The 19,665-nt window shown below is 48.5% G+C and overlaps 1 protein-coding gene across 1 annotated transcript; it reads right to left on the bottom strand.

The window, feature by feature from the left end:
* Positions 1-6,634: 6,634 nt before the first annotated feature.
* On the bottom strand, positions 6,635-9,685 carry fzd9a (frizzled class receptor 9a). Its single transcript, XM_088907175.1, has one exon. The coding sequence runs from the start codon at positions 8,935-8,937 to the stop codon at positions 7,186-7,188; it is 1,752 nt and encodes a 583-aa protein (XP_088763301.1). The 5' UTR covers positions 8,938-9,685; the 3' UTR covers positions 6,635-7,185.
* Positions 9,686-19,665: the final 9,980 nt, after the last annotated feature.

Genomic DNA, 19,665 nt, shown 5'->3' with positions numbered 1-19,665 from the left:
ATGATCTCCTTTAATCAGAGGCCTGGCAGACACAGACCCTTCTTTCAGCTCAGCTGACAATTACACAGATACTGTATCTTGTCCGCTCTCGGCCTCACTGTCAGAGCCTCTTTCCCAGGGATGGGGCTGTGCTTTGATAACAGTCTGGTCTCAGGTGAAGGGTTTCCATTCATGAGCAGCGCTCTAATCATGATGGGATTGAACCAGCTAATAGGACAAGTATACTATATAGTGCCTTTCCTGCCAAGACACTTCAAGGCACTTTACGGTGGAGGTGCTAGCTAAATTTCATTTCTGTATTAAAAGTTGGGAAACAGCAGCCTGAAGGAACGTGTCTTTGAGCGTCTTGCAGGCACAGACGAGGAGGCTTCTGCAGATCCACGCTTTGGGGGAGGCTCAGCCCGCGCGTGGCTCTGTGTCGAGTCAGCTGAGAACGGATCGCCTCTTACAGGGCCACGAGGCAGTGCGCATTGAAAGCATGACAAATAGCTGTGCTGCAAGAGCAGACGACAAGTGAAATAAAGCATGAAATAAGATTTGGAAAAATTACAATTTTCACTCAGAAATGTTTTTACAAACTAAATTTCGTAAGCCATACCGTTTTCTCCACAATTATCATTATGGAGACGACTGACAGGTATTTGAAATAAGGACCTCAATATCCTGATGAGTCCCAGAAAGAACATTTCCGCAACATATTTTGTGGTTTTTCTTTGAATTCCTGAGACTGTATAAACATTGGTTGCAGTAAATGAGTGTAAGGAGTTGGTTGTACAGCTGCCATTCAGACTAAAACCTGTGTCACTGCTAATTCCTTCTTGAGTCTGTGAAGGATGGTGAATGGATTTTGGAACCTCTCTCAGAACTTCACAGTCTTTGTTTTACAGAATTATTATTTTCTCTCAGTGATATTCCGCCACGTTCCTACCCGATTTGGAAGAACAGCCAAATAAAAACACAGATGAATATTTTTTGTTAACATAAAAAATGTAGAAATAAAAAGGCTTTGTTTTATGTCGAACATTCAAGAAGTATCATAAATTCAAGAATTTCTGTGTGATTGAATGACTGGATCTGAGCTGTGTGAATAGTGGCTTTTTAGGTCATTTTTGTGCAACTGCCCCTTCAGTCTGAACAAGAGAATAACTTTCAGAAATTCCAGAAACATGTCAATTTCGTTCTGTTTAAATGTTTTCAAAAGTTATTGATGATTTAAATTTCTCCAAACATGTATGTTATTTTTTAGAACCTTTGCTGAGGAACAGTGAGCGAAGAGGCAAGTAAACAAGCTCTGCATCCAGAAGTGAGAACAAATACTCGAATAATCACTGCAGCTGGACAGAAAAACACACCGTACCAACGTTCTGCCGTGGGTCCAAAATCCATCCGCCACCCTTCACAAATGAACAGCGACACAGGGTCTAGTTTTACTTTCCAGCTCCTCACACTTATTAACTGCAATAAATGTTTAGATGTCTCAGCAATTCAAAGAAAAGCCACCAAATATGTGGAGGAAATGCAGAGGTTAGCACTGCTGCCTCACAACTCTAGGGCCCTGGGTTCAATTCCTGGGATGCAGCAGTCTGTGTGGAGTTTGCATGTTCTCACAGAGTGTGTGTAGGTTTCTTCTGGGTGCTGACATGCTGGCAGGTTAATTGGCTCTGGTACAGTATGAGTGTGTGCATGTTTGTGTCGCTATCTGCCCTGCAGTGTTTTGGCTTCCCATGCAGGTTGTGTCCTGCTTTGCACCTGTTGCTTGCCAGGGTGGGCTCCAGCTCCACTGTGACCCTGTATTGGATACAGTGGTGAGACACTGGCTGGATGGATAACTGTGCTCGCACTACAGTACCCTGGCTCCTTAATAACCAAAGCAGCGCAGTACAGTAAACTACAAAGTAGTGAGCAAGGTAACAGAGAATTACTGCAGCTTGCAGTTCTTCTCTGACATCATTGCTGCGGTTTTCTCGTGGAAGCTGTTTAGACTGGGTAGTCTTTTACAGTTCAATGAAGACATTATCAATTAACTCGCTGATAGAAAACAGGCACTCTTTTGGTTTCTGGGGTTTGGTTTCAAGTCCTGCAAGGCAAGTCACTGGTGCATAAGCTTGTATTAATTAAACTTTATTGTGACTGGTACATGTGGACTGCGAACCACAGTGTCCCAGCTGTAGGCTCCAAAACAAACATTTCATTTTTTTCTAGTTAAATGTAGTGTTACTTTCCAATGCAGGAACAGTGTCTCTGCCAAGCCATGGACAATGTCTGCACAGGCAGAAAGTATGTGTGTGTTTGAGTGAGTGAAATACTAAGGAATGGATTTCAGCAGGCAAATTTTTGGATGAAGTATTCTTTTCTTTGTCTTAGCAGACATTAAATGTGACATTTGGGGAAAACTTCTGGCTGACTTATCTGAAGACCAGACTCAAATGCAGCAGAATTATGGCAATTGTGAAGTTAAAAAAAAGTCACAAAGGCCTGAAATAAAGACAAATTCAACAAATTAACTGGATGTGTTTCGCAGTTATAGGGTTTCATCCTAGGAATTGAGCTAATTTGATTTTGTCCCTGTTGACTGTGGAGATATCCAATCCATTGTCACTGCAGGGAACTAAATGTCACTGCTGGAAAATAGAGGCCAAACATGCTGACGCACAGAGAACTCAAAATATTGAACCTGTTCTTTCCAAAAAACTGCAGATGTTTTCACAAAACCCCAGACTTTGTTCACGTGACCCAGCTGGGCCCATACTGCAGCAGGCTGTGTGGATCACCGTGCTCAAGGGCGAAACTGCAGTGCCCACCTGGGCTTTGAACCCACAGCCGCTGACCGCTGCTCATGTGACACTGCCCTAAAGGAAAACAGGTCATTTTCAATACTCAGCAATTTACTGATTTATTATACTTTTCCATTTTTCCATTATTCACCCATATATCTGACTATTTATATTTTTATTAAGAGGCCACAGGTAGAAACTAAATGGACGTGTATTTAAATCTGAGAACAGGAGGTGCTTCTTTACACAAAGGGTTGTAAGAGAATGGAACAAGCTGCCCAGCCACGTTGATGAAGGTAATACCCTGGCCTCTCACATGAATCGACCGGGTGAGATCCTTGAATTAACTGAGCAATGGGCAGGATGAGCACTTGTAACCTCTTACATTCTTCTTCCAGGTGAGCCTCATAGTTCACAGTGGCCTGGAGTCTCTCAGTGCAAATCAGAGTGCAAGGTGAGACCACACTCGAACCAGGACATCAAGTTATCACAGTTCACACACAAAGACATCCATTAACCCAGAGGGCATCCTTTAAGAAGGTAGGAGGAGACCAAGCACACAGTGAAAATACACACAAGCATAAGAAGAACGTGCACACTCCACACGGAGGGTGACTCAGTCCAGAATTTAACCCAGGATCCAAGCACTGTGAGGCAGGAGCACCGGTCTGTAAACTACTGCGCTGCCTACCATTAAATTAATCAATAACAGCTTCTGCTTGCCATCACTTGGAACACGTAGCAGTGACATGCCTTGCTGGTGTTTTAGTGAAATATTTGTACCCGGGTTTCTGCCTGGGCTACTGTCCCACCACACACCCAGACAACACAGGATTGCTAAAACATTAATCTGAAACCTCTGCAAGATTTCTGTCTCTGCTAAACAACCAGGAAGCATTCTGATCATTCAAAATACATTTCTGAAGTCCAAGATAAAGATGAAGAAGCTTTACTCCGGTTTGGACTAGAACGTCCCACTAGGAAAGAAATAGCTTGCTCTGCTCCTGCTGCCAGAGAGCTTTACCACTTTGATCAGAGAGAGACTCCCACACACCTAGAGTAATATATTAATTAAAATAATGAGCAGCGACCTGAAAATGCGGGTAAATGCAAAATGGCTTAACATAAAAATCAACAAAAAAACACCTAAAATATAAATGTCTTTTACTTTTTGAAAAGCATTTTCACCGTGTCGTGTGATAGACAGCTGTATAGACAGCTGCGGCTTGAGAAAAAGGACTCGGAATAAAGTCGCCATCTGAAATTCCGGGTTCAGTTGCCGGCGCAGCATGCGGACAGACGGACAGAGAATTGCCCCCCGGTGTCTCAGACCGGAGCTCTGCTTCTGAACTGCCTTTGCAACAAAAAGGAGAACAGTTTTTTTCTTTGTCTTTACATTTTGCAAGTCAAATTAGTTTGAGAATTTGAAAAGGATCTAGAACACCAGTAAAAGATGACAGTACTGATCGCAGACGTTAACGAGCTGCTGGTGTTTCCCTAGTCTGGGCGGAGATGATTGATAAATTGGATTGATTAGATTGATACCGTGATCAAACATTTCTGCATTCACTGCCTTGATCAAGCTTGGAAAACATTTTAACATATTTTGCAGTAAACAAATAAAGTTCACATTTTCAAATTCGGCCCCGATGTTGAGCTGGCCTACTGAAATGCTGCACGAGCAGCGGAGGTCACGGGGGCAGGAGGGTAAAAGCGGAAGTGTCGTTTGTTTCTGGCTAAGACTATACCTAAACTATCTATACAGTCTGTTTAGGGTTATTGAAAAGGTGGGGAATAAAGTAAAAAGCAAAATATCACCCGATAAATTATTTAATTGTTTGCTTCATTGATTGATCTCTGTTTTGATCACGGTCCTCTTTTCTAAATTGCTTATTTATTTTACGCAAATCAAGCATACTTCACGTTTGAAGGTGAAGTTGTAGTTAGGAGTATCTGCAAACGAAGGACTTTAAACTCCACGGCTATATCAAATAAATGAAACTGTAAGACAGAAGAGTCTTTAAAGTGGGAACGAGCGATGTCGGAGGCGAGCAGTCACGGGACAGCGCACTGAGGAGAGGCTTGGTTTGGATCAGCGGAGGTAAGTTAACGAGCTGCGGGGAATATTCACCCTTTTCATGCATCTTTCTCGCCATCAGCACTTCAAAGGGCTGGAGGGGGCGCTTGATGGGGGAGAACAAAAGCAGATCAGTGGGGATTAGGAAACATTAATAATAGATGTCGCAAGAGAAAGCTCTCCGGTCGAGACGCGGCTACCGCGCAGCTGGGAGAGAGAGGAGTCTGTACCGCCCCGGCACCAGAGACTCTGCGTTTGTCGCCCGACTTTGTACTTATTCAACAGTTGGCGTGCAGTGGCGCTGAGAAGGGGATGTAGTTCAGCAGGACTATTAAACACACACATTCGCCAGTGTCGGGGGCGGCGTGTCCCTGTGCAGACTGAGTCACTAACCCACCGGCCTGTCCTGAGCGGGCAGCCCCGTGCACTGTGTGCAAAGGCGTCGGGTCTTTTCACTACACGTTTATTCATTAAACGCCAGGGTACACAGCATGGCCACAAGCTGTTTTCCGACTTCTCGCCAGTAGCGTGTGTTATGGGATGCGCTGCACATGTTTTTGCGGGTGACGAAGCTTGAGAGCTGCTGTTGCCCCGGGTGGACGGGAATAAGCAGCGCGTGTCCCCCCGCAGCTCCCGAGCGCACCCCCACGGCACAAGCCTGCAGCACGGCCGGCGGGTGCGGAGTCGGGGTCCCCGTGTCTCGAGGACGCCTCGCCTCTTCTGGGGTGTCCGGGTGCCGGTAGAGGGGCCCCTGCTTGTGTTTGGCGTTTGGGTATTTATCTCACGCTTCGTGTGCATCTCAGGTTTGGTATTATTCGTCGCGTTAAAATGTAACATTATTTAACAGAGGACTTGGATCGAACTTAACATAGTAAAACAAACTCCATCTCAATAAATGTGCTCTGCCTTGGAGTGAATCGGAAGACATTGCTCAATTTGTGCTCTAATTTCAGAATGAAAAAAATAACTAAGGCGGTTTTTTTAAATGCTGGTGTCCGGAAGTAAGAGACCTGCTTTTAAAGGTTTGTCGCTGTGATGGAATATAGAAATATAACCAAATGAAGTCACGGGTCTTCCCGGTGACCCCGGCTTGCGCCCACGCGGGGTCTCGGGAGAAGCGGCGCTCGGAGCGCGCTTACTCTGGGTTCTGGTAACCAAGGTAACCGCGGAGATCCAGATCCCTCGAGGGAAACCGAGCAGCGAAGCAAGAGCGCAGCCGGCACGTCACCCAGACCCGGTCTGAAATTACAGCGAGGAGGCAAAAAGGGAAAGTGGGCAGTTGTAACTATATACAGTTCACTGGTCTACCGTGCCCTCCCTCGGAACAGGCAGTGCGGGGGCACAGATATAGTGGACGTGCCTGGAGTAAAAATAAATAACACAACCAGGGCAGTTCTGGCCGGGACAGTCTCTCGTCTACACAAAAGTCGCATGGCTTATTTGTGCCGGCAGTATTCACCAACGGAAATGATTTTTTTGTAGGAAGAACACGAGGTTAACACGTTATTACAAGCAAACCCTCTATACACGTACAAAATTCTGAAAGTCGTAACCTTCAGCGCCGTAAAAATAGTTACAACCCAGTTGCTTTGATTGAGGGGGTGTGAATCGCTTCGAAACTTTCAACGTGTAAAACCGGCACCGCCGACGAGCCAAGCTGGCCCATCGCGCAACTACATGACAAATACAGGAATTACACCCTGAATGTATCATTCCTGTTATAGCAAGGACACACGCGAGGGGGCTTTAAGTGGGAGGAAATAAACTTAGAATATAATACAAGTGGTTAAAATATATAAAAAACTCGTTTTTATTTTAAAAAGAATACGGGTTTGATGAAGGCACTTATCTCATCTGCCTCTACAACCTTCAGCCAAGGCCTGTGTGTGGACACACACACAGCTTATAATGCAATACATACAGATAGTAATCACCAAAGCAGATTCCAATTAAATATCCGTACAATAAATAGATCGACAATTAATTAATATATATATATTTTACATTTTCTATGCAAATACTGGGGAAAAAGTGGAAAAGCATCTTATTTACACCTCTGTGCAAGTCCAGTCCCTGTCTGAGGCAGCCCAGGTATCCCTTCCTTTCCCTGCGGTGTTAGAGCCCGTGTTATAAACATCTCAGCTGGTCTGGAAAGTGTCTGCTTCTGGCTTGTGGAAAGCTGGCGTACAGTCGGCAAGCGTTCTTGAAAGAGCCCCTCACGAGCGCTCTGTCCCGCCAGCAGGGCTCTCGGTCTCCTGCTCCCTCCACGCGAATCAAAGGCACCTCTCCTGACTGCCCCCACCTTGCCCTCCCCAGCAGCGCCCGTGAGCAGGTTCAGACGTGCGTGGGGCTGTCTAGGTACGGGTCGGTCTTGGTCATGTGCAGCACCATGGCGGGGGCCTTGTAGTGGCAGTGCGTGCTGCTGCAGCTCACCCCACTGCAGGGCTTCCTGCTAGTCCTGACCGCCAGCTTCCGGTGGCACAGGCCCTGCCAGGTCTGCAGCGTCTTGGAGCTCCACACCCACACGCCGCTGGTGATGCCCACCACCAGGGACATGAAGATCTTGAGCATGAAGACGGCCACGGTGGGCACAGAGGCCTCCAGGGAGCAGTCCTCGCTCCTGCGCCCGGGGAAGCCCGTGCACTTGCTCTCCAGGGCCCGGAACTTCCAGTACTCCATGTTGAGCCGTTCGTAAAAGTAGCAGATGATGACGCAGGTGGCCGGGACGGTGTAGAGGATGGAGAAGACCCCGATCTTGACCATGAGCTTCTCCAGCTTCTCCGTGTTGGTGCCACCCGTCTTCATGATCTTGCGGATGTGGAAGAGCGCCACGAAGCCCGTGAGAATGAAGGAGGTGCCGATGACCAGGTAGCAGGAGAGCGGCACCAGGACGAAGCCGGTGAGGGCGTTGACGTCCATGCTGCCCACGTAGCACAGCCCTGTCAGCTCGTCGCCCGCCACCTTCCTCATGGTGAGGATGACGATGGTCTTCATGGCGGGGATGCCCCATGCTGCCATGTGGAAGTAGCTGCTGTGCGCCTCGATGGCCTCGTGACCCCACTTCTTGCCGGCTGCCAGGAACCAGGTGAGCGTGAGAATGACCCACCAGATGGAGCTGGCCATGCCGAAGTAGTAGAGGATGAGAAAGACGATGGTGCAGCCCGTGCTCTCCAGCCCCTCCTGGATGATGTACAGCTCTCCATTCTCCCGGTCGCAGGCGATGTTTTCGGCTCCCGCCACCGAGCGGATGATGAAGGCCACGGAGTAGACGTTGTAGCACATGGAGAGGAAGATGATGGGCCTCTCGGGGTACTGGAAGCGGTGGGGGTCCAGGAGGAAGGTCAGGACGGTGAAGGCGGTGGAGACGAAGCAGAGGGTGGACCACACGGCCATCCAGATGAAGGCGAAGTCCTTGTCCTCTCGGGACCAGAAGACGTCCACCGCGGAGGAGCACCTGGGAGCGCAGGACTGGCTCTTCTCCACATACTGGAACTTGTCGGGGTTCTCGCAGGACCCCAGGCTGCCCTGCGAGCGCCCGTTCCCGGGGCCGGGCTGCCTCGGCCGCGGAGGCACCGGCAACATGCCTTCTCCCTTCTTGGGCTCCGTTCTGGTGTCGTTCTCGGGCGCCTCCATGCAGAGCGCGTGGGGGTCGTTCTTGGTCGGCAGCTTGGAGCAGTCCAGGGAGTCGGGCCACTTGTAGCTGAACTTCTCCATGATGGGGGAACATTTCTGCCTGGCCTGCTCACACATGGGCCGGCAGGCTGGGATGGAGCTGGACACCTTGTCGGTGCACATGGGGGTGTAGAGGGAGCAGAGGAAGAAGCGCAGGTGCACATGGCAGCCGTACTCCACTAGCGGGGCGAACTCCTGCAGCTTGAGGGCCGCCTCGCTCTGCGACTCGTGGTTCATGTAGTTGGGCATCCTGGTCATGTTGTAGCCGATGCCCTGACACATGGGTATTTCGATGGGCTCGCATTTTGCCTGGCGGCCCCGCTCGATGTCGTAGGCTCCAATCTCCAAGCTGGAGCCAGCGACCATGAGCTGACACCACAGACAGAGCGCGATCTTCACATGGTGGGCTTCCATCCTGACCTGCAGGCAGGCTGAAGTCAAAACTGCGAATCGTTGTTTCAAAAGGGGCCGTTGGGAACAGAGTATCCCATGAGAAATGGACAACAGAACATCAGACAGTTTAAATTAAATTTCTGTTTAAGTCAGTATTTATCTGAAAGCAAAAATGGCAATAATACTTATTCCACAGTGATGTGCTGGAACTGTGCACACAAGTGTGTCCCTTCAAAATATACAAAGCGATACATCCGTTAGTCCAGAAACCATTTAAAAAAAATAAAACATAAACGTTCACCAGGAGCTCCTTAAATAATCCTCCCCTTGAGTAAGTCTTTTAAACTCCTCCGCAAAGAAAAAAAACAGAAAAGTATGAAAAAAGGTTATTTTTCTTGGACAGCAAATCCCAAATGACAGCTAAAAAAGGAAAAACAAAAAACCTTCCACGTTGTTACAGCAGAGCAGCCCGAAATGATCTGAAGCACGGAACAAAATATTTATATTTTCCTTTTTTAAAAAAAGAACAAGAAAAACAAGATTGATTTTAAAATAAAGTCCGGGCAGCGGTACTTAAAAAAAAAAACCGAACCGAAAGCACCGCAAAAAACCCGTTACTTGTCGACTGAAGCGCGTCGTGGTCCTGTCCGTGAGCGAGTGCGGTCGGTGGGAGCCCCGGCGCGGTGCTGCGGCTGTGAGCGCGGTCCTGCGTGCCGTGGAGGTGTCCCGCTCGGGTGCAGGCGTGACCGGAGCCCAGCTCGGCGCGGCAGCCTGTGCGGACTGAGCTGCGCTCTGCAGCTCTTCCCGGGCGGGGGCGGGGCCTGCTCCGCGGCCTGGGCGGTCTCCCCGACATGTCTCTGCCCCGCCCCCCTGACGAGCGCGCCTGGGCGGGGCCACGCCGGGGGACCGTCTGCATTTGTTCAGCGTGGTCGGTCAGCGAACGTGAGGGATCGTCGAGTCCAGTGTCGCTCACCTGGCGCCGGAGCAGAACAGTAAAAAAGTACCCGTCGTGCTGCTCGTTTATAGAAGTTACTCCGGCGGGCAGATCACAGCCGCTGCCAAGTGCCCCTAATGCAGTTGAACTTAAAAGGGCCTTTGCATCCCGAAGTACAACATTTGATACGTTTCTGCGGTAAACACACTGGAAAAAAGAACAATGTATTCTTCATCTTTAGGTTGTTACTACAAGTAGTCTGGTTTTTATTTTATTATTCCTACTAGTATGATCATATTTACTCGAATTTGTGATTATTCTTTAAGAGCAAATTAAACTATGCAAATCATCCCTTAATATAAACTTTCGCTCTGGTAACTCTAAACCCAAAATAAAAGTCACAAAAAATATATTCTGAACACATTTTCTAACTGTCGAGAATGTGCTTTATTTGGACACATGGCTCCCGTGCTGCGCTGATTCTTGATGAAAACGCTGGTCTGGGAGGAAACTCCAGGGGTGACCAGAAGCCCAGGTTCGGGACGCTCCTGCTGCACGTGCTGAACTGGGGAGCCCCCCGACAGGGCACGAGCACATTGGCGTTCCGAGCCCCTCGAGGCTGCGCGGGGCAGCCGCGTGCTCTATGACTCAGGCAAGACAGGCACCTGACAAGCAGATTTCCAGAAAGCTGTTACTCTTGCTTGCTGTTTTATAGCAACACAAGTCCGCCTGTCAGCTCTTTGATGCTGTTGTTTGCTAAACGGTGAGGTAATCGGCTCCAGGGCGACCCGAGTGTCTCCGGGGAGGGGTCCTGCAGAAGCACCAGAGCAAATTGCCCAGCGGGTTCGCTCCGATCAGCCGCGGAGCAAGTACAACACTCACACTCACCCGAACAGCCCATTACTTTGAAACCAAACTGGCTTTCTGCTTTTCGCAGGTGCCAACAAAATCGATGATCATTTATTTTAAAGCGGTCATATTCAACAGCAAAGCGAGTCGAAAAGCAGTGTGGTGTAAAAGCTAGAGCCTTTTGTAAGTAAAAAGTCTCTGTAAAGTCTGGAGGAGGAAAACTAGGCTGTCGCTCATTAGACACGACAACGTCAAGCCCCCCCCCCCGCTCGTCAAACCGTGTGCGTGAACCTGCCCGTCTCCTCTCCAAGCCGTGGGCACAGAGGCGGACTCGCAGCGGGGCTGACACAGCTGGGCCAGACGGCAGTTTCACGGCAACCAGGCTCACTCGTGACAGAGCTGTGTGATCGCTGTTTTTATTATTCAGTCTTTAGCGCAGTTTCCTTCCTTTTCAAGCTCCCGTTGACCCTGTCAGCCAGCTACTCCTCAGGTAACTGACCAGGAGTGCTAGATGGCCACTCGAGACCGATCAGTTACGCTGCTGTCGTGACTTTTCCCCCGTGAACGAGTAGCGCGCGCATCCGGGCGGAGGGTCTCGAGTGCTTTCCCTTGTGAAGACACTTTCTTCCCTCTGGCGGCAGCGGGATCCGTGGCGAACTGAGGCAGGGGGCGCTAGGAGCCGGAGTGAGACAGTGCCTCGCTTTCAAAGCGCACAGGCGCGCTCAATGCGATCGTCCTCTAGGCAGTTCTTGGAAACAAACCATAAATACATTTCAATTTGTTTGAATGGAAGTGATGGATGAAACGAACTGTTATATATGCACATGCATAAACACAGCTCCATCCTAATCAAAAGGCCTGATACAGATCTGCTAGGAGGAGGAAGTGCGTTCCAGCAATGCGATGTTAGCAGGCAGTGTCGTTGGATGCATTTATTAGTGGTGCTGGGGAAAATTACAGCCAAGTTCTGAAGTAGCATTATGTGGACCCGTGTTATTTATACTATTGTCCAGTGTTTTTAAACAGAGCGATTTCTAAGACATGCTGTCAGCTCTTAGACGTGTTACTGGCCAAGTTCCTTTCACTTGTTCTTGGACTTAATATCAAAGCTGGGATTAAACGTGTTGCCTTATGTGTGACTGGACAAGGTATGGAAGACCAACAGGCTCCAGCGTCTGCTCCTCCGTGGCGGAGACTAGTCCTCCACCCTGCTCCTCTCACACTCCGGCTGCTTTGAGCTGGACTGGCAGCTACAGGGAAAGGGCACTGCTCCCTGAACAGATAACACTCGCATGCTGCGAGGTCACTCCAGTATCACAGCGCCAAGTACAAGCTGATGGAAAAAATGGGCGAGAAGCCGGAGATTAAGAGAGACGTGTTTTATTCACTTCCTCACAGATAATGCTCTCTTCCTCTTGCCTCACCAGGTGGGGGCTCACAGGACGGGAGTCTGGCAGCTGGCTTCTTCTTGAGGATCCTCAAACATCGAGCCAGTCCTCCGCTCTGTGGAGCAGGGATTAGAGAGTTTTGGAGGGGGGTGGTGGAATTGAGGCACTCCAGCTCCAGGTCTCAGCAAAAAACTGAATTGTAAAGAGCGGAGCTTTGAGTGAACCACTCGCCCCACATTCCAATAGCAGAGAACACAAGAACCCCCTGTACACCCAGTCCAAAACAAACCCGGAACAAAGCCAGGAAGGGGGTGGAGGGATTAAGCCCCCTCCTCTCCTGAGCGAGAGGGAGACTGGACCCCTCGGGGGGGCCACAGACATGAGATCGTTCTGCCTTTTGTTTTCGTCACACCCCTCGACCGCAGTGCCTTCTCTCAGAACAGCGCTCCCCTCCTCTCCCCCGGCCCCGCATTTCCCATCTGAAACGGAGACCAGCGAGAAGCAAAACAAACCCCCGCAAGAGCTCTTCTGCGTGCCCCCCCCCCTCGGGCTGAGCCCCCGCGTCCGGGCGGTCTGGCGTGATTGGCGTGGAAGCGTGGTCACGCCTCCCCTCCGCTGCTCGCACCTCGCGCTGCGTTGCCAAGGAAACGCTCCGCACAGGGGAAACCGCTCCGGGCTCCTGCCCGGAGTCCTGCTGTTGAAGGCCTTGACCTACTCCCCCTAAAAAGGAGCCAAAGAGTCAATTTCCTGGTTAAGAAGCAACAGGAGTCTTTCTGGTATGTTTCGTGCCCAACACTGGCAGTCAGCTAGTGCAGAGCACAGCCGCCATAACAACAGATCAAGCCGCCATCACAGAACCTGGGAACGGTGAAGCTACACGTGGACAGATCTCTGTTAACCATGAGCATCTACAAAGAGCTGACATTGTCCAGGCTGAGGCCTGTGTCCTGCACCAATACTATACTAATAATAATCTTTTCTTACACTTATATAGCACTTCTCTGGACACTCCACTCAAAGCGCTTTACAGCTAATGGGGACTCCCCTCCACCACCACCACCAATATGCAGCCCCACCTGGATGATGTGACAGCGGCCATAGTGCGCCAGTATGCTCCCCACACATCAACTATCAGCCAATAACTGGCCAATACTATCCATCCATCTTCTGAGAGCTTCTCCCAGTCCACAGTCACAGTGGCCCACAGTCTGTCCCAGCAAGCAGGCTTGTGGGCTGGGCTGCTCCTTGAACAGGACGCCAGTCCACCACAGGGCACAAACAGACGCAGACGCACAGTTAACACAGCCAGCATCTTCAAATTTGACAAGAAAAGTAGGATGAGCGAAAAATAAAGTGTAGATGTTTTTTTAGTTCAGAACATTAAAAGAAAAACTGGGCCTCTGGGTGAGCTCTGAGGAAGAGACCGGTTTGCTGTAAGTGGCTGGTGGAGCAGTAGGTGGCACTCTTACCTCCGTCCCTCAGTTCCTGAAGATGCCATCTCTCAGATCACACAAAAAACTTAGGTCCTCACCCCCTTGTCATTAAAAGGCACAATTTCAGGTGCGTGGGTGCTTCAGTGGAGATGAAGGGGGTCCCTTCCTGCAGTACATGTGAAGTTCTTTGGGAAACGTACAGAGGAAAATATGCATACAACAATTAATATTTTTGTTAATTTATATAAAGAACTGTGGTAGTTTGGAACAGTCAAATAATATCTATGTGAGACACTGCACTGTTCCTTACAAAAGCACTTTCAAAATCCTTGGACAGATAACTTACCAACAGGACGAGCAAGACTGGCAAAGCTGCGTCTTCCCTTCCTCTGTATGCGAACCCCCCCCCAGCACCAGCCCTTTCCCAAGCACCTTTCAGAGCCGCTTCCCCTGGGGCCTGCCGGAATATTATCTGGGAGACCCTCAGCGGCCTCATGTCAGGCCCCCTAATCTGTGCTCTGATGTTGGGGCTGTGGGGTTTGGGGTTTGTCAGTAGGCAGAGCTGGCTTGGCATTTGAATGGCTTTGAATCTTTAATCCACTCTCACTCCAGCTCCTAATCCTCTTATCCCGCTTGTCAATGATCCTGCGCTCCACAATACAGCACTAGAGCCTGAGAGACGCAGTGGTTTGTCACTGTGTGTGAGAGGCAGGACTGTGGCCCCTCAGCCTGACAGCACGTCAACGTTTGCCTGCTGGATTGATCCACCTGGACTTGCTCCTTGAGGATCTAGGATCTTGGCGGCCGCCTGCAGGAAGCGTTCAGACCAGTGTAGCTGACGAACTGTGCACAAATGCTGAAATATGAGCAGTTAAAAACTCGACAGCTGAGCCTAGGAGGCCAGTCCCCAGTGTATTTTTACTCACATCATTATTATTTAGATCTTTATGGTCTTATTGCAGCAGGAGGCACAGTGACACAGTGGATGGACCACTATTATTGCACACAGACAGGGGCCACTCAACTAATCGTGTGGCTCTTTTCAGTAATTTTGTGCACCTAAATTATGTTTTTGCGGCAAATTATTTGGATACTTAAGAAATTATGAATGTGTAATTTTTCTTTCATCATGTTGAATCAATATTGTATAATAATGCAGCAATATAAACTGATTTGTAATGAATCAGGAATAATCATGTAGTCATGCAAAGTTAGGAATACTCGTGTGAAATGCACTACAGTAACAATATTAATATTTATGATGATATAAGGGACCTTTTAAACTCAGAGGGAAATAACTATGTTTTACAGTAGAAAAGACAATGACTTCAGCTTGGTGCAGTGTGGGATGACGTCACCATGCAGAACTTACATCTAATTTGCGCAGAGCTGGAGCCGGGTCGCCACTCGCACTGGGAGGTTACACGTGCTGCAGGGGGAGACCGGCAGAGCCGAGCCACTGGCTTCCCTGCCTCCGCAGGCTCGGCCCAGTCTGTGTTCACTCGGGCTTAGCCGAGCGGTGGAGGGGAAGAGAGCAGCATATTGTGGGACCTCCGGTTACATCATCCAGGACCACTTCAGCCCTCTTTGCACCCTTTGTGTTTTCAATGGCCTGGCTCTGCCTCTCCAGCCCCATTGAAATGTTGTTAACTGGAGCAGGGAGCAGGCTGGCGACTGCAGCTCTGCCCAGGTAACTCGAGCTTTTAATTGTCAAGAGCACACAGAAATACAAACAGTCTTCCAGGGCTGTTTAACTGATTCCATGCCTTTTGTCATCCCTCAGGGGTTAAATCATGCCTAAAAGGGAACATTTATTAATACACTCCTCTTGCAGTTTCAGGAATACGGGATCAGGACAGAAATCCAGCCTGTTTTTTTGTACCAAATACCACAATATCGGAAATGGGATTCCTGAGCACATGAGCCACTCTACACTCTGAGCACAGATGAGGGCCTGTAGGCCAGAGATTGCTTTTCCCAGTCCAGGTCTCATTGCTCTGCCATACAACAGCGCCCCTCAGTGGCTGTTTGGGTAGCTGTTAGCTCACAGTGTTATTAGAGAGAACTGCACCAGTCCTCTGTCCTGCTCCTTGGGCTCTCTCTTCTGCCCTGTCGGCTTGCAGTGTGAACAGGAAGCAGAGAATGATGCATGGAAACCGCGTGTCTTCCCATGCCTGACAGGAGGAGTTCTACACATCATTGACAGACGCTGGTGCCACTATATCACAGCCTGATTTCTGGCAACTAACCCCCTGCGCCGTCAGGTATAGCCTCCACTGCCAGACCCTTGTGCATGAGAACGTTTCACGCAACAAAAGCTGTTCTCTTATAAAAAGCTTAAAGGTATAATTAACAGAGGAGAAGGCTGTTTTTTTCTTTTTGAATGAAAGGGGTATGCTTTTTGGGGGGGGGGTTGGAGGGTGACCTACAAAAACACTAATTTCTGAAAGCACTCCCAAGTTGTGCTGAAACCATGTGCGGTTTCACTGATAGCACTGAAAAGGGTTAGAGAAGGTTCACATTTCTGTGGCTTTGTGTTTGAATTAGTACACTGCACTCTGCCATGCAACAGTGTCTTATCTCTTTCAAAATCAACCAGCAGAATGTTTCGTCTTTGTCACAGTCCCCCTTTCTTGAGAGGCTCCAGCACAGCCATCGCTGTATTTTCTTTACATTTCGAGAATCTCCTGTAATTGCAGTTTGAAATGCTTTGTTAGCCAGGCTGACTGTGACCTGGATTCCCAAGGCTCTGAGCCCTGTCAATGGCGAGGCTGAGATTAGTGCTTCTTTTTGCTCTTAGCAAAACAGTGACCTCAGAGACTTCATGTGCATCAGTAGCCTTGCAGTTCCATCAGTGTCTTCAGTGCCATCAGTGTTTTCAGTGATATCAGGGACTTCAGTGACGTCAGTTACATCAATGTCTTCAGCATCTTCAGTGCTTTCAGCGAAGTCGGTGAGAATCAGCAGCACATGCGCCACTCCTCCGCTCAGCGCTAGCTCTCCTGTGAAACGCTGTGAGCTTGCAGTGTGTGAAAGGCCAGGTGACTGGAGGAGGGGACGGCCTGGACAAACCTGTCTGCACTTCCTGGCTCTCCCCATGCTGTCCAGGAGGCAGTGCCTTCTAAAGCAGCAGTTTTAAAATGGGAGGGTATAAAATCAAAAATACAAAAATTGTATTTTGATGTTTTCTGATCCAGCCTGGAGTTTAAAAGAGAAGTTCAGGAGGGAGGCCAGATCCTAATCTCATACACTTCTGCCTGTCTACATATGTATGTTTCGCACCCAGGACTAACCTGTGCAGATCTCTCTCATTCCCTCCTACCCTTGCAGCAGCTCCCTAGCTCATTCCTCACAGCAGTGAGAGGGGTTTCAGCAGCTCCAACCTCACAGCTGGGCTGCTGTTCCCTCAGCCAGGGGAGTCACGCCAAATACTCTTTATGTGTATCATCCCTCTGTCGCATTCATTCGGACCTAACCGAAGTACTGAAAATAAGAATAGCACTAACAGTACCTTGTATTTTTATAGAGTTTATTACCTAGTATTTTTATAGTTTATATTGCCAAGAACCACAGTGCAGATAAAAGGGGACTCACTTCATTCCATACTAAATTGAAGCCATCGTTGGAGCTGGTCACACAGCAAACAGAGGAATTACTGAGCCAGTCAAACTAAACAGTTCACTGGCTCTGACTGTCTGAAAACAGGAAAGCCAGGAATCCAAATTATTTCATCAGGTCAGCTTCAGTGAATAAACAAATTTTAGAAAGTTAATTGTTTTTCTAGACTTCAGCAATTCATTAACTTTTCAAAACCCAATCCTGTCCTCCTGGCTCTGTGGGCCAGGAGGAAATCTACTCTGTGAAAGCCACGGTGAGGAAGATACAGGGGTGCAGAAGTGGCTGGTACAGAAAAATACACCAAACCCTGCCTGAAGCTAACACATCGGAGATGTACTGTAGCTCGCTAACTTCTCCTTGCTGCTGGCTTATGAAGTTGTGCTGACATAACAGCAGTCTCCTGGAGGACACACACTGACACAGAACGACACTCTACACACACCGACACCCTCTGACACACTGGCTGCAGAGCTCCTACTTTTGCAGGCCGGGGGGAAGTGGACTCAATGAATATGAGTTTCATTTGTGAAATGTGTTGAGGCTCAGCCCTGGGTAGCAGACGCACCACTAAGCTATTTAAGAAGCTGTTAATCTCTAGGGAAATTCCCCCCCAACACAACCACAATCATTTCCATGGCAAAACGGTTAGAGCAGGAGAGTCAGCCCAACCATGCTGTCGAAACTAATGCTCTCACTTCATTCAGAAACGGCTGGTGAGATTCTCAGATCAATTGGTTTCTAGCAGCCAAATAAGCTGGATGGGCTCCTCTCATTTGCAGACTTTCTCATGTCTCTAAGAAAGCAAAGAGCAAGTAGCAGAACTGTGAAAACCCTGGCATTGTACTTCCATGTGTGCTGCTACAGCTGCTAAAATAACATACTGGTGATTTTTACTTTCATAGTTGGCATGCAGACAGTGATTTACCAGTAGAGGTTTGAAGTCTATCGCCTTCCATTTTCATACCGTGCCTCTCGCAGTGGGTCTTTGGAATGTGGGTGTGGAAGGCAGCTCAGGCGTGTACACTGATCGATTTCTTAAAATAGGATTTGAAACAAAACAGAAGAAACATGTAAACAATGCCTCCTGGACCCTGGACCCTGTTCACACAGACAGATTGCTCACAATGAATATCTTTTTCAGGGTTATGGTGTGTTTAAGGGCAAACAGTCACAATAGATCATGGTGATGATCCTTTAACAATCATTTTCACAATCCATATACATATTGTTCATTGCTCTTTACTTTGACTGTAATCTGTGCAAACTCTACCTATTCCTATACCTATCAAAGCTCTGGAGTCTTTCCTTTTCTCTTTGGAAATGCTCCATTTGAACTGTATCTGGCAGCAGCTATATCTCAGGATGCTTGTAAATTGTGAGAGGTAGGTTCTGCCACAGGAAAGTTGTGCCTACTGGATCAGTAGTATGGTTGAAGGGTCCATTGGGAAAAGATTTTATCAAAGTTTAAAAGTGAAATTGAAAGAGCCTGTTAGGGCTATGAGGCAGGTAGTCTGATCAAACCCACACATGAGGCACACAGATGAGTACACTTTGTCTGCTGGGCTCATTCCAGCTGGGCACTTAATCACCCAGGCTAATTGGTACCTGACTGAGAATGATCTGCTTTGGACTTTCTCTGCACTCAGTCCTTTGCTTCAGAAATACCCCAGCTAAAGTGCATTATTTCAAACAACACAGAACACATAGAACATTATGCTAATTAAGAATTCGCGGCCCTATTTCTGGGTAAACAGCTCTTAACAGTTGATCTAGTGATGAAGATTGGTCACATGTGGTAATTACACTGTATCAGAAAATTCCTGCAGTCAGTGTTTGTCCTGTTAAAGTCCAGTTGGTATTATTTCAACTCACACACATGAAATTCACTAATTAGTACAGGGTCATCCATCCATTTTCTAACCACTTCTCCCAGTACGTGGTTGGGGGGGAGCTGGAGCCCATCCCAGCAAGCAATGGGCACAAGACAGGATACAAATGGGACGCCGGCCCATTGCAGGGCAGACAGATACAAGCACAGCCCATTTACTCACACTTTCACAGAAGCCTTTTCACGTACCTGTACGTCTTTGGACTGTGGGAGGAAACCAGAGCATCCAGAGGAAACCCGCACAGACATGGGGAGAACATGCAGACTCCACGGAGACAGCACCCCAGGTCTGGGATCCAACCCAGGTCTCCAGCACTGCGCCACCGTGTCGCCCTGCAAGGTTCACACACATTACAAATCTCATTCATTTTTTTCCAGAGTTGAGAGTAAATTAAAAAGCTTTAGAAAATTGAAAGAAATTCTTCTGAGATTAAGAACTAAACTGGAGTAAAAACTGAAAGATATAGGGTTACCCAGGACTGAGAACCACTGTACTAGGGTAATTTTGAATCCAAGGTCTGACAAAAAGCCTAAACAAGCAAGCAGCAGGAGCAAGCTCCTGACAGCAGCGAGCGCCGGCGATGGAGGGCGCAGCCAGAGGAAAACCCAGCAGACACTGGGGCACTCCAGGGCCAGCAC

This window comes from Atractosteus spatula, chromosome 27 (genome assembly GCF_055471065.1).
Source record: "Atractosteus spatula isolate fAtrSpa1 chromosome 27, fAtrSpa1.hap1, whole genome shotgun sequence".
Lineage (NCBI taxonomy): Eukaryota > Metazoa > Chordata > Actinopteri > Semionotiformes > Lepisosteidae > Atractosteus > Atractosteus spatula.
Note: the sequence above shows the minus strand (reverse complement) of the source record. Positions and strands in the feature narration are given on the sequence as shown.